The sequence below is a fragment of the Xenopus tropicalis genome, chromosome 6, assembly GCF_000004195.4.
Source record: "Xenopus tropicalis strain Nigerian chromosome 6, UCB_Xtro_10.0, whole genome shotgun sequence".
NCBI classification, from domain to species: domain Eukaryota; kingdom Metazoa; phylum Chordata; class Amphibia; order Anura; family Pipidae; genus Xenopus; species Xenopus tropicalis.
Window position 1 is genome coordinate 35,265,742 of NC_030682.2, and position 15,185 is coordinate 35,280,926.

General features: G+C 37.4%; 1 protein-coding gene across 11 annotated transcripts in view; it reads left to right on the forward strand.

Annotated features, from left to right (window-relative positions):
* Nucleotides 1-15,185, forward strand: part of phf14 (PHD finger protein 14) — a 125,822-nt gene that overhangs the window by 2,677 nt on the left and 107,960 nt on the right. For 10 of the 11 annotated variants that reach the window (XR_001170949.3, XM_012964391.3, XM_012964390.3 and 7 more), the window contains 3 exon segments: nt 4,650-4,760; nt 11,051-11,685; nt 14,307-14,451. Coding sequence is in view for 10 of the 11 variants with exons in the window: in XM_012964391.3 (XP_012819845.1) it covers nt 4,650-4,760; nt 11,051-11,685; nt 14,307-14,451 (891 nt within the window). In the remaining variant the exon portion in view is untranslated. 11 annotated transcript variants of the gene reach the window in all.

The following is a 15,185-nucleotide window of genomic DNA, read 5'->3' on the forward strand; positions in this document are numbered from 1 at the left end:
TGATTGGCTGGTGGGCATGTGTAGCTCAGAACAGGAGACAGGAACAAGTTACACACATGCTCAGAGAATAAGAAGGCTGCCGCTGGCAGCCTACAGGAAGGACAGAGAGATTTCAGTGATGTCACTGTAGTCTTCACACTTCTGTAGGCTGCCAGCACCATATCTCAGAGAAGCAAGCAGGGATCTGGGGATTTAGATATGCAGTAAGTACTTAAAAAGAATGCCTTTAGACTTACTTTTAATTTATATTAGCCTTTCATTGTCCTTTAACTAGCTCTCGGGTTTGGAATTTTAGCAACTGTCTGGTTGTTAGGGACCAGTTTACCATAGTAACAATCCAACCATTTGAATGTGAGACTGCAAAATAAATAGGAGAGGGCCTGAATACAGATAACTAATATGAAGTAAGAATAACAACAAATGTAGCCCCCCCCAACAAACAACCAATTTTAAATTTCAAGCTAGAAAGACATAGAAGAGAAAGTCAAATAATTCCAAAAACTTTAAACTGAAAAATAGCAGAGAAAAGGATATTGCAATAACATTCTAAAAGTTTACCTTTTGTTTTAGTGTGCTGCTTTCACTGTAGCTTTATGTAAATTATGTTGAACCCCTTGGAGGTTCTTATTGTCATCCCATAGGCCCTGGTTGGCTTTGTTTTTCTCAGCCTGCGTTTTGTAGGCAGTTGGAGAGAAGCAGAGCCACTCTCTTCCCCCAGTTCCTTATATCTGCACTGAGAGGCATAGCTATATGGAGCCATGGAAGAGAGTGGATCTGTCTCTCTCCCTGCCTACAAAACACAGGCTGAGAGAAGCAACGCCAACACTGTGCGACCAGGGCCTTAACCTCTTGTGTATTAATTCATCCCCAGAATAGGCTCGGTTTGGGCATCCAGCATGCACTTAAGGCTAATGCCCACGGAGAGATTAGTCGCTCAGGCGACAAAGTGAATTGCCAGTGGAAAGGCATACACGGAACTTTGTTTTTCCAAAGTCATGCAAAGTTTTCTCTTGCAGGCAACTTTGCATGACTTTGAGAAAACGAGAGTGACGTGTATGCATTTCCACCAGCAATAAACTGAATCAGAGATGGAAAGGCATACGAGTCACCCCGTTTTTCGCATTTCGGAGAGATTAGTTACCCACAATAGCAGAGATTTATCACAGGCGACTAATCTCTCTTTGGAGCATTAGCCTAAACTGCTGGTTAAAAGAAAAAGGAAGGCTTCTCTATCGGATTATTCTCTAAATTAAAGGTGGATAAGGGTGAAGACACACAGGGTGATTAATCACCACAACTTTTTAAAAAGCCAGTTATGGCTTCTAATGCCAACGGACTCCTGCTGCACAAATATGGCAGATCCCCTATAGAGGAATGTGTGAAATCAAATAGCATATACTTGGGCAAAATTATAATTGACTTGCAGAGACAATGTTATGATAGGTTTAAAAAAGGTTTTAGGTGTCAGTATCTCTTTAAAAGAGAAGGAAAGTCAGATTTATTGAGGAGATCCAATTTGTAAATGTAAAATCTCTAAAATACATTGGCCTAGGTACTTTATGTGCTGCCAGCTTTCTATATTTGCTCAGGGATCCATTTCTGTATGTAGGCATGGAATAGAAAGATTGCTATACTACCAAAGTGTCCACCCAGGGCGGTGTAAGGAAACACAGGGAAAATAATGCAAAAGAGATTGACATGCACTCTGATAGAAGGTACCCCAGTCTGGTAAGTTTACAGAGGAAAGAAATGCCAGCCTGTTTTAGTGATGGGGTTCCTAATACATTGAAACCCCTCCCCCAGTGAATTTAAGCTTCTTTTAATTTTGCCCAATAACTTGCACACTTCTGTTGAATCTTGACTGGACGTGTTCTCATTACTGTTACATTGTTTGATACAAATAGTGTAAGGGCAGTGGCAGACGGGGGGATTAGTCGAGGGTGTTAGGTGCCCTTTAAACAGCTCTGTAAGGGCAGGGGTACACGAGGAAATCAAATCTCCGTTGTCATGGGTGACTAATCTCCCGCATTGCTATCCCATCGGCTAGAATGTAAATCGCTGGTGGGATGGCATATGCGTCGCTGCGATGTCCCGCAGTCACCCGAAGTTGTCTTCAGAGGAAACTTCAGGTGACTGCGGGACATTGCAGCGATGCGTATGCCATCCGACTAGCGATTTACATTCAAGCCAGTGGGATGGCACTGTGGGGAGATTAGTCGCCCGTGACAACGTTGATTTGACGCAGCTAATTTCCTCGTGTACCCCTGCCCTTACATAGCTGCTTAAAGGGCACCTAACACCCCTGTATTGTTTCCTCCACCAGAGGTGCGGTCTAATAGAGCACGCTCTCTAGTTGGGGTAAAATGTTGTTTGTTTGTTTGTTTTTTTTAACTACCCCCGCCATCACTGGCAACCCACACTGGGTGGCTAGGTTGGTTGGCACGCATAATGATCGGATCTCCCCCGCTCGCTTACTATGCGTATGTGACATAGGAGCATAGGTTGATGTCACTCGACCAACTATGTCACACAGCTGTGAATAATGAATGAGCTGCGGCACTCGCTGATCATGTGCATGTGTGTGTCCCAACATGGCTGCCCATACCGGAGGCTCCCTCCTAGTGCTGTAGCCCAGCAATGGCAGGGTCAGTTTTTTAAAACAAACTTTTGTTTTTTATTTGGTGTGCAGGCTCTCTATTAGCCCACACCTCTGGCGGGGGAAACAATATAGGGGTGATAGGTGCCCTTTAAGCAGCTCTGTACAGGCAGGGGTACACAGGGAGATTATTCACACTGCAATCTGTGCCATATATAAATAAAAATGTCCTGCAAATTATATCCTTGAAAACAGTGCTTAGTAATGTAACTTGTGTCACCAGACTCCCTGAAACGTTTTCAGATGCGTAACCTGTAAAATAAATTCTTATAAATAATGCTTAGTGATGTCATTCATTATTGATTATTGGTGATGTATTTTAGTCACAACTTATACAACTAGTGTAGAAAGAAAACAAAATGCAATTTGTTGTAAAAAAAAAAATACAATTTTTAGGAGATACATTATTTAGCTATTACTGTCTTTGGGTTTAATTTTTTTTTTTTTTTTTATAGCTCTTAGGCAAGGAGTTGTATCACCTTGTAGACTGACCGGTAACCATTTTTCTGTATGTCAGTGGGAGGATAGTTCAGCTGAATTTAAAACAGCTTAAAGATATGGTCCCCAAAATGTATTCTTTAAGTTTAAAAAAGAAGCGTTAGTTATGCAACCCTACATGTGCATGTGAATAATAAAATGCATAGTTTTTAGATTCTCTTTCTCTTCTTCCCCAATTTGTGTTTGGGTGAATAGTATCATAAAAAATGAGATTTTTATGGAGAGTTATCATCAGCGTAAGACCTCTGCATTACTTTATTGTTTTATTATAATCATCATTACATAATTTATAAATCACCAACATATTCCACAGCCCTGTACAATAATTGGGTTATTGGCAAAATCCTTTACCCTCTGCTTATGTTCAGTGAAGCCAGCAACTCGTACATGGTTCTTTATTGAGAAGACTGGGGCCTGTTCTGTAAATCAGCAGAAAATGGTCTAAACTCCACAGGAGCTTTTATCTGATGGTGTCAGATCAACAAAGTGCATCCTACAAGTTGGATGTAGTTACATCAAATTATAATGGGACTGAGAGAAAAAAACTGATGAAAGCCACATGAAAGATTTGCTGACATGACGAACTTGTTGGAAGGGAATGCTGCATCTGTATTTGGCAAGATAAAATCTGATGGTGACCGACAAACTTTTTTTCCTTTTGAAATGCATTGACTGTCGAATGTAGATGCTGGAACTAAACCCACCATCCAATTTTATCTGATCCGACTTTACATTACAGCCTATATTTTGTAGGATCAAAATCTTTTGCTGTTGTGTGGTGTTGCATGACAAGATCAGATAACATCTGACCCACAGAATCTTCCATGGAGTTCAGCCCAATAATATTGGTGAAGGCATAGATCTTCATTGCTAAATATTGCCCCGGGATGTCAGTAAATTCTAAAACATAAACATTTTATCTCCTAATTCTCAGTTGAGCTTTAGGTGCTCTTATTTTTCAGTAACAGTAACAAAAAATGCTTTAATAAACTTTAGGGTAATTTTCTATAGTTCTCAAATAGTGGTGTGTTCATTGGGGATGACAAATCTACGGGTAAGGTAAGTTGTAACCCTGGTAACCCTGTAACATTTTATTAACTGCCTGTGTTTTGTCGTACATTAAAAGGAATTTATTACCAAACATGTAATGTTTGTAATGTATCATACTGGACATTTTTTCTTCAAAAAACAGGACTTCAAGAAGAAGTTTGCATTTGGATCTCTGAATAAATTTCTCACCTCCCTCTGTTGCTGTCTGTTTACTTTCTGCAAGAGTTATTTTTCATTGTGGTAATATTTTCCTTTTAACGTGTTGATCACCAAGGTGATAGCCCTAAAAATTTAGTGTCAGCATATGCCGAAACTATTTATTGCTTTACAGTAATTTGAATATGGTGGTGTCCTTTCTTTAATTAGATATGTTATTGGCAAAACTGATTTAACAAATATTTGGATGCCACATTTAAAAAGAAAAACAAAAAACCTTTCTTTTCAGTGGACCGGAGTTCGAAAAGACGACAAGTGAAGCCTTTGGCAACTTCCCTTCTTGAAGCATTGGATTATGATAGCTCAGATGACAGTGATTTTAAAGTTGGAGATGCTTCAGGTATTTTACAGAATTTTTTTTTTTAAACTTTCTGCTTTAAATCATAAATTGGAGATGTTTGGTAGCTTTCTGATTTTTTCTGTTTTATTTTTTTTTTTCACCAAAAAATGCCACACTTGGTGTGGTTCTTAATATATTTTAATTGTCTATTATGTTTAAATCCTGAAAATGCTGGCACTCTAAGCCAGGGCTATCATAGGTGCCATTGTGGCTTTGTCTGATTTCTGTATGTGTAATAATGTGCTCATCCAGTTTGTGGACTGTAATCAATTATCTGCAAAAATTACCCCTTTTTTTGTAAGTTTTCAGAAAACGAAGTGTAGCATGTGAATTCACTTTATTGCTGGTGGAAGAGATTTGTTGCTCGTGATAGCCAAGATTTATCTGCACGTGACAATTCTGTCAATTTGCTTGTGTTGATAGCAAGTAAAACTATCACCATTCCAGAATCACCATTGCTTACTATAGGAATAACAATGTCCGTTTTGGTTATTATCATGGTATTCTTACCTGATGACAGTGGTTATTTGATAGCTGGTGTTTCTTACAGTTTCAACCAGTAGTTAAGTTGGGTTGAAAAAAGACCAAAGTCCATCAAGTTCAACCCTTTCAAGCAAACCCCAATATGCACAGAGACTCATACTGACCTATCTATACACTCACATACATAAACTATATATACGCTGCTTCATATGAAAGATCTAAAGGGGTGGCCTCTGGTGTGCTGATCATTTTTATGGGACAAAATAACACCCCCTTTCTGTCTATAATCCCCTATAATTTGTTTGTACAGATTAATCATGTCCCCTCGCAAGTGCCTTTTTTTTCAGAGAAAGCAACCCCAAACTTGACAGTCTAACCTCCCATAGTTTAAATCTTCCATCCCCTTTACCAGTTTAATTACACCTCTCTGCACTCTCTTCAGCTCATTAATATCCTTCTTAAGGGCTGGAGCCCAAAACTGCACTGCATACTCAAGGTGAGGTCTCACCAAGGACTTACAAAGAGGCAAAATTATGTTTTCATCCTTTGAGTTAATGCCCTTTTCCAAGACAGTAGTTTTATTTGCTTTAGTAGCCATGGAATGACACTTCCTGGAAGTAGACTTGTTATCTATAAAAATCCCCAGATCCTTCTCAATTAAGGATACCCCCAACACACTACCATTAAAGGAGAAGGAAAGGTAAAAACTAAGTAAGCTTTATCAGAAAGGTCTACGTAAATACAGCCATAAGCACCCACAGATAAGCTGCACTGAGTCCTCTATCAAGAGAAACACCGGATTTCTTATCTCCTTTTTTGTAAACATGTTCTTCGATATCCGACTTCCTCTCTCAGAAAAATACTTAATTCCTGCGGCCAGAGTCTGTGCAGCTCTCTCCTGCTCTCCCCTCCCATAAGAATTAATAAAACTCACCCCCCCCCCTTAGGAATGTATAATCTGAGACCAAGTTAAATGGCAGCTGCTATCTTAAACAAAGGGATGGAGCATCTAGGGCTATTTACTCAGGTATAGTAAAGCTTTCTTCAGAATAAATATAGCATTCTAGGTGACACTAATGTGGCAAATCTATTGGCATTAAAATGCCAAAATTACTTTTCCTTTAAAGGAGAATTATACCCCCGGGCTATAAAAGCCCCCTTAACTAGCACTGCCTTTAACAACTGTCCCTATGTGCAAACGGGGTTCTTATCCGCGGAGAGACCCGAAGTGTGTTAAGTTGCAAAGAAGATGTCAGCCAGGTACGCAGCTGTGCTACTCTGCTGTTTTAATTTGGGGTTAGCGATAGGGACAGTTGTTAAACTTAGAAACTATGCGATAAGGGAGAGGTGAGAGGGGTCAAGGCAGTGCTAGTTAAGGGGGCTTTTATAGTCCAGGGGGTATAGTTCTCTTTAAGTGTGTAACTCACATTTATATTATTTCTACCAAAGTGCATACCTTTGCACTTGTCAACATTGGACCTCATTTTCCATTATCCTGCATGGAACTTATAGTTTTGTACAATTAAGTACCATCCGCAAAAATAGAAACATCACTTTTAATGCCCTCCTCCAGGTCATTAATAAACAAGTGAAAAAAAGGAACATAGAGAGACCCCCGCAGTACTCCACTGGTCCAATAAGAGAATGTTCCATTTACTACCACTCTCTGTAAGCTATCCTTCAGCCAGTTCTCTATCCAAGTACAAATATGCTTCAGGCCAATATCCTTCAATTTTATCATTGGCTATTTTTGTGATACTGTATCAAATGCTTTAGCAAACTCCAAGTAGATTGCATCCGCTGCCATGGAGTCAAGGTTCCTGCTCACCTCCTCATAAAAGGCAATTAAATGAGTCTGGCAAGATCTTTTACCCATAAAACCATGCTGGCACACAAACAGGTTTAGAACGGGATCCCTTTTTAAATAACGGCACCACATTTAGCAATTTGCCAGTGTCTCCGCACCATGCCAGACCTCAATGAATCCTGAAAAATTAAATGAAGAGGTTTGGCAGTCACAGAGCTAAGCATGTTTAGTACCCTGGGATGAATACCATCCAGTCCTGGCCCTTTGTTTACCTTTACATGTACAAGTCTTTTTTTAATTTCCTCCTGAGTGACCCATGCATCGGTAGTGATATTACTAGAATTGGGGCTATTAAAAGGGAAGCCTTGATTAGCTGGCTCCTCAGTTGTATAGACAGATGAAAAATAAGAGTTCAGAATTTCTGTTTTTGCATGTTCTTATCAACCAACTGACGCTGCTGTTTTAATAAGGGTCCCACCCCTTCTTGCTGCATTTTTTTTTTTTTTTACTACCTAAATATTTCAAAAATAATTTTGGATTGATTTTACTCCTAGCTGCAATACCCCTTTCCATCTCTATTTTAGCTTGCCTGATTTTTGTATGCTTTATTGGCTTCCTTGTACTTCATGAAAGTTTTAGCTATCTCGGCTAACTTGAATGCTTTAAAAACATGTTTTTTCTTACCAACCTCGACACTAACACCTTTAGTAAAGTGTACCTATATGGTTGGTAGAAAGTAATACCAGTGTTCTCCAGAAATGCAGCTTTCCAATTGGTCTAAATTAGAAAAATAAACCCAATCATGTTGAACAATAAAGATATGGGACCTGTTATCCAGAATGCTCAGGACCTGGGGTTTTCCATAGAGGAATCCTTCTGTAATATGGATATCCATAACTTCACCATAACATCTGCTAAAAAAATTTAAATATTGAATAACCCCAATAGGATTGTTTTACCTTCAATAAGGATTAATTATATCTTAGTTGGGATCAAGTGCAAGATACTGTTTTATTATTACAAAAAAAGATTTTTTTTTTAAATTAGAATTATTTGCTTATAATGGAGTCTATGGGAAATGGCCTTTCTGTAATTCGGAACTTTCTGGGTAACTGGTTTCCAGATAATGGAATTCCATACCTGTACCTTGTCAACAGTCACATCACAAGGGTTGCCTTTTGGCATGCCTCCTTGTCCACCAGAGTGGCCAAATGCTGCACTTGATTGACTTTCTCCAGATTATATAAATCAGTTTGGTCTATAGTAAAATACAGTGGTGCTTGAAAGTTTGTGAACCCTTTAAAATTTTCTATATTTTTATATGAATGTGACTTAAAACATCATCAGATTTTCAAACAATTCCTAAAAGTAGATAAAGAAAAAAAATAAAAATGTTTATATTTGGTCATGTATTTATTGAAAGAAAGATCCAATATCTTTATCTGTGTGTGGCTAAAGTAAGTGAATCGTGCTATCAGTATTTGATGTAACCCCCTTATGTAGCAACTAAATGTTTCCGGTAACTGTTGGTCAGTCCTGCACATCATTCTGTGGAATTTTAGCCCATTCCTCCATACAGAACAGCTTCAGGTCTTGGATGTTGTTAGGTCTCCTCACATGAACCACTCCCTTTAGGGCTTTATTCTTCTTTAACCATTCTTCGGTAGAACGACTTGTTTGTTTAGGATTGTTGTCTTGTTGCATGATCCACTGTCTTTTGAGATTCAATTTGAGGACAGATGTCTTGATGTTTTCCTTAAGTATTCTCTAGTATAGTTGAGAATTCATTGTTCATTCAATGATGGCAAGCCATCTAGGCCAAGAGGCAGCAAAACAGGCCCAAACCAGAACACTTCCTCCACCATGTTTCACAGATGGAATAAGGCTCTTATGCTGGAATGTAGTGTTTTTCTTTCTCCAAACATGACGCTCCTTATTTAAGCCAAAAAGTTCTATTTTGGCTTTATCCATCCTAAAACCAGTGGCTTTCTCTTCATTTTCTGCCATACACACCATTGCTGTCCAGTGTTCCCCTGATAGTGGACTCATGAACATCAACATTTGCCAATGTGAGACAGGCCTTTAGTTGCTTAGAAGTTACCCTGGGTTCCTTTGTAACTTCTCAGACTGTTAGACATCTCACAGTTAAAGTTATCTTTGATGGTCGACCACTTCCTAATTGGGTAGGGTAACAACGGTCATGAATTTCCTCTATTTGTACACAATCTGTCTGTTGATTAGTGGAGTCCAGACTCTATATAGATAATCTTTGCAACCTTTTCCAGCTTTATGGGCATCAAAAACTCTTTTTCTAAGGTCCTCAGAAACTGGTTGCTACTACAGTTCCCAGTCTTTTATTCGACCAGCTTAGTTAACTTATCTTTATTTTGCCATTTACTCTGTTATAGTCTGTGTACACCTTGGTGTTGATTTTAACACTTGGTTTTTAACCTTTTTTTATGATTAAGAGTTAAGTTTTGTATTTATTGACATTGGCATCCGTCTTGACTGTTGGAGTCATGGTGCAATTGAGTTCTGTTTTGGAACTCTTGCTCTCTGATTGTTTGTATTTTGATTTAACTCCAGGTGCACATCTCTTCCTTCAGGTTAGTTCTATCAGATTGTGGTGGAGTGTGGAGTTTTTCTGATATTCACAAATGTGAGAGAGGCCTTCAGTTGCTTAGAAGTTACCCTGGGTTCCTTTGTAACTTCTCAGACTAATGACGCCTTGTAGTTGAAGTTATCTTTCATGGTTGACCACTTCTGGGTAGTGTAACAACAATCTTGAATTATTCCATTTGTACACATTCTGTCTTACTGTTCATTGTTGGCGTCCAATCTCTTTAGAGATAGTCTTGTAACCTTTTCCAGCTTTATGGGTACCAAGAACTCTTTTTCTGAGGTCGTCAGACACCTCCTTTGTTCAAGCCATGATACACATCCACAAATGTTTTGTATGTGTAATCTGGTTTTACTGGATTCCCCTTATTTATATAAAACAGGGTCTTTCACTCACAACTGATTATCATCTTATTGACTGAAAACACCAGACAGATTTCACCTTCAAATTATATGATAATCCTAAGGCTTCAGTTACTATCGATTTTTCTAAAAAATATGTGACCAAATATAATCAATTTAGTTTATTATATTTTATATTTAAATGTATTATTGTAATCCTCAACATCTTCTGATATCCATAATGTTTGGGGATATATTATATAATTACAAATGAAGTTTCTACATCTCTCACTTTCTCTCTCATAACTTGAACTAATGGAGACATATAGTGCAAGTGTTACAGCCAAATACTTAACAGAATTCAAAACTATATCTGACTGAATCCAGTAAAAATATTATATCCAGAATGAATCGTTAAAAAAAATTATGTTTGTAGACAGCAATGTATTTGTTTATAAATGCAAAAAATTTGTTTATAAAGTATAGGAATTTGTTTCTAATATAGGGAGTTTGTAATATTTACAAATATTTAATATATGCTTGTTTTGGAGACTTATGTATATACAGTTAATATTTTAACAGTCCAAGATGGGATACCAAAATAACTTTAGAGAATAATAGGGTGGTACAGCACGGTACATTTTGATACATCCTTAGAACACCTCTATCCAAAAACATTTGGACTTTAAAACTTTATATTTATAATTATTAAAACCCTAATATATTTGCATAGGGGTTGTGGTGTTCTAATGGTGTACCAAAATGTACCATGCTGTATCACGCTGTCCTGCTCTGAAGTTATTTTTGTAAATCCAAATAAATTTTGGCTTTTAATAGTTATGTGAAATATACTGTCCTGCATCTAAGTGCCATGTATATTTTAGGGGATATGTATTATATGATTAATCACTTGTTACATAATGTTGTCAAAGCTCGCAGTTTATTTGGCCTTTGAAAATGTATTTAGTAATAATCACTATAATGGCATTGACATCCCAATCTGCATTATATATGTATAGTTGTAATTAATTTCTTACAGATTCTGATGGAAGCTTGAACGGGAGTGACGATATGTCAAGGGATAGTGCTGATGGCTCTGGAAGTGAGTCAGAAGAAAATATAATGGAGAGAATACCAGCTGCTGCAGTGGAAACAGAAGAAAAAAGACCTGAAGAAGCGTTGACATGCTCAGCTGGAAATGAACAGGGAATTATAGATCTGAGTAAAGAAGAACAAAAAAAAGATGAAAATGAAAAATCTCGAAAAAGAAAGGAGAGGATATCTGATGTTGACATTAGCAACGATGATCAAACAAATGAACCAAAGAAATGGAATCTACGCAGAAACAGACCCATGTTAGATTTTATCTCTATGGAAGAATTAAATGCAATGGATGATTATGACAGTGAAGATGACAATGACTGGAGGCCTTCTGCTGGCAAGCGAAAAGGGAAAACGACATCCCTAGGTGATGCAAGTGACTGTGAGGATGATGAGGAAGAGGATGGAAGTGATGAGGGATCTAACTATCAGGCTGGTCATGATAACTGCAGTAGTTCTAGTGATGAAGAAGGGAAGAAGAAGAAGAAAATAAAGTTTCCTAGTAGGAATAGTGCTGATGATGAAGAGCTGACGAATGACAGCCTGACACTGTCTCAAAGCAAGAGTAATGAGGTAATTTATTGTTTCTTGACAGGTTTATAAAATTGTGCAAAAATGTCAGTACTTTATTTTTTTTCCCTTTAATATTTAACCTAGTTTATATAATGGTTGTTCTTGTAAAACATTCATGTATGTGATTAAATAGGCCTCAAATAACAAATAGTACACCACAAATAATAATAGTGCAGCCATTATATTGGTTAAAGATGTAGTTTATCTTTGCAAATTTATTTGGATTCAAATAGTAATAGTAAGTAATAACTTCTTTAAATCTTAGCTTGTCCATAGTAATGTGTGGATCGACAAAGAGTCAAACTGCACCTGACTGTAATCCACCTACTCCCAACTTGTTCCCTAATTTCAATCCAAGATGGGGAGCTAGTGTGACAACCTATGTCATTACAACTAAAGAGATGCTGAGACTTTAAAGGAACAGTTAAGTGTAAAAGTGAAACTGGGTAAAATGGATAGACTGCGCAAAATAAAAAATATTTGTAAAATAGTAAGTTAGTTAGCTAAAATGCAGCCTTTGGGCCATTTATTATCAGAGGGCTTCTCTGTAGACTGGTAATTAGCATTAACAGCTAAAACAGGTTTAACTTTCTTGTTTAGTGCCAGAAATACCAAAAACCATACATATCTCTTGAACCAACAAGAAAAAAAATTAAGTTCAGCACAAGCCCTATTTATTGGACCCATGTTGAAAAAGGCTGTATACTTTCTCTTTAATATAATTTATACAGAATATTGCTAAATTCATGTATGCACCAAATTCACAATTTTTTATTACCGTATATACTCGAGTATAAGCCGATCCGAGTATAAGCCGAGGTACCTAATTTTACCTAAGAATACTGGAAAAACTTATTGACTCAAGTATAAGCCTAGGGTGGGAAATGCAGCCGCTACTGCTAAGTTTCAATAATCAAATTATTTAATAAAAGGACACTCACAAGTGCTTACATGACTACCATATTAATAAACACAAGGTATGGGCTGGAAAATGAGGCGCGTCCAAGATAACCATATGCAAGGTTGTACAGGTTAATTTCTCATTTAATTTTACATACATATTGAAATTTTGATGTGTAAATTTGTTCTTTAATTCTTATATAGTTCTGTATACTTTTTGTGGTGAGTGATGTAGAATCACAAGTTTAAGTGTATCTAGAAACTCCGGCTCCATAACTGCAGCCTGAAAGGGAAACCAAATGTAATGAATGATGTATAATGTCTGTAGAGCACGGGGGGGAATATGGCAGTGCTATATAAATTATTAATATTTGCTCCCCAGCAGCACTTGTATAGGAAAATCTTGTCACAGTTCAACCAGTCAAGTTATCATGTTTCTATGGGATATAGATATATTGATTATGTATTGGCTTTCTGAGGGATTCTACCAAGTTATCATCCATAAAGAAAACCTTTTTCCAACCCTGCTTTGAATCAAACCAGTAGGAAGAATATAGTTTTGCTCCAAACACAGAACTGAAGCCTAACATAAGGGCTAATTAACATTTAATACAAATAATGAAAGCACCAGTAAAGGTGGCAATACTAACTAAATGGAAGTCCTGGACATTGCTTGTCTAAGGCGCTTCCAGCGCGATGCTTGACAGCCAGCTCCTCCACTTCCGGCTCCCTGACACGCAGGACTCCATGTGCGCCGTAAGTTTAAGCGTCGCGTAACCATGGATACCTTCCTATCTAGTGTGTTACACTGCTGAAAGCGCTCCGGGCGCTTAGACAAAAGAGTTTAGACAAAATGCCCAAGGGGCAGGGGGGGGGATGTTGTGCGCCTGAACGAACGTCCACGTCCGTGCGAGCGGACGTCCAGGAGGCCAGAATGTAAACTACCGTATATACTCGAGTATAAGTCGAGGGGCCCTTTTTCAGCACATTATTGGTACTGAAAATCTCGGCTTATACTCGAGTATATACGGTAAGTCAAATACCTAATTCGCACAAAACATTTTGTTGAAATTGTATTAATGTTACCAAATTTTCTTCTGATTTGTGCCAGTATTAGGTATGGTGGAATATATGTTGATTGGATGTTTGTTTCACTAGGAGTAGAGTGCTGATGACTAAAGACAGGGTTGTTTTTTTGATAAATACATTAAGGGGCAGATTTATTTATGCAACAACAAACTGCGCCACACCTAACCAGGCTTTGCAAAGAGTAACTTCCTTGGAAGTCTGGACAGCATAAAATATAACACACCTTGATATATTTGGCATTTATTTTATACAGCTGCAATTTTTTTTTACACAGCATAATAAATAGGCCCCTTATAGTCTGCTCATTAATTTGAATTCATGGTCTGAGTCAGGTGTGCTCAATACTTTCTGCAAAAGGAAATGTGTCCAAAATCCAAGTGATGTACCCCTCCAGTAAATAGGAGTCTGAAACAAACAACTATAAACAACAACAAATAAACAACCTCGGAAATTAATTTCACTTGCCTAAATTGTTTAGTAGGCATGTAGCTGCATTTCTTTTTCAGTTTCATATATGTGTGATATTTTATCGCCATGAATAATTTAAGAACAATTAACTCTTATCGTCTAAACAAATACTTTTTTATAGAGCACATTTATCTTAGTTCTTGAAAACTGTTTCTATTTTTTAGGACTCACTCATTTTAGAGAAAAGTGAAAAATGGAGCTCCCAGAAAGTGGATCATATCTTAATATGCTGTGTTTGCCTTGGGGATAACAGTGAGGATGCAGATGAAATAATCCAGTGTGACAATTGTGGTATAACTGTACATGAAGGTAACCCATTTTTTTCTCTCTTCATATTCACTTTTATTTGACATATTCCAATGTTTTATCCTATTAAAACCCTTCACTATTAAATAATAATTTTTACTTCGGAATTGTAATGTCTTGTAATTTGAGGGCATAAAAGTGAAAGGATTTCCTTGGCTGAGAGCAAAAGTAAAATATATTAGAATACAGAAGAAGTCAAATGGTCGAAGCATCAGTATTGGTGGAATAAAGAATGCGAAAAGAGAATAGGGAAGCTGGAATGGAGTGACCAAATCTAAGATGATAGTGCTAGTTTGTTATTATAAACTCAAATGTACAATATTTTCTTGTGACACTTTCACAAAAGACAAATGCTTCACCTTGACAGTAATGCTCTTAATCCTGTCTGCCACATCATTGCATTTAATGTGTATTCTTATTAACTCCTACTTATTTATTAGAGCTGTAGTCCTCGATCATTTTTTTTTTCTGGAGGAATGTCACATTTTTACCATAATAATGTTTGCAGATGCATAACCCTAATTTTAGTTTTGGTTAACGTGTCAAATAGGTGAGGGTTTGGTCAGTACTCTCTGAACAGTCACAGTTAAAATTGCAATTCATGGAAAGCAGCCATCTGAAGTTTCAGCCTCTCACATTGACATCAAGTTTTATAAAAAACTGAATATGAATTGCCAAGCATCAGCCAAAGGAACTACTTCTCTAAATATCTATGTAGAAAAAAATATACAAATGCT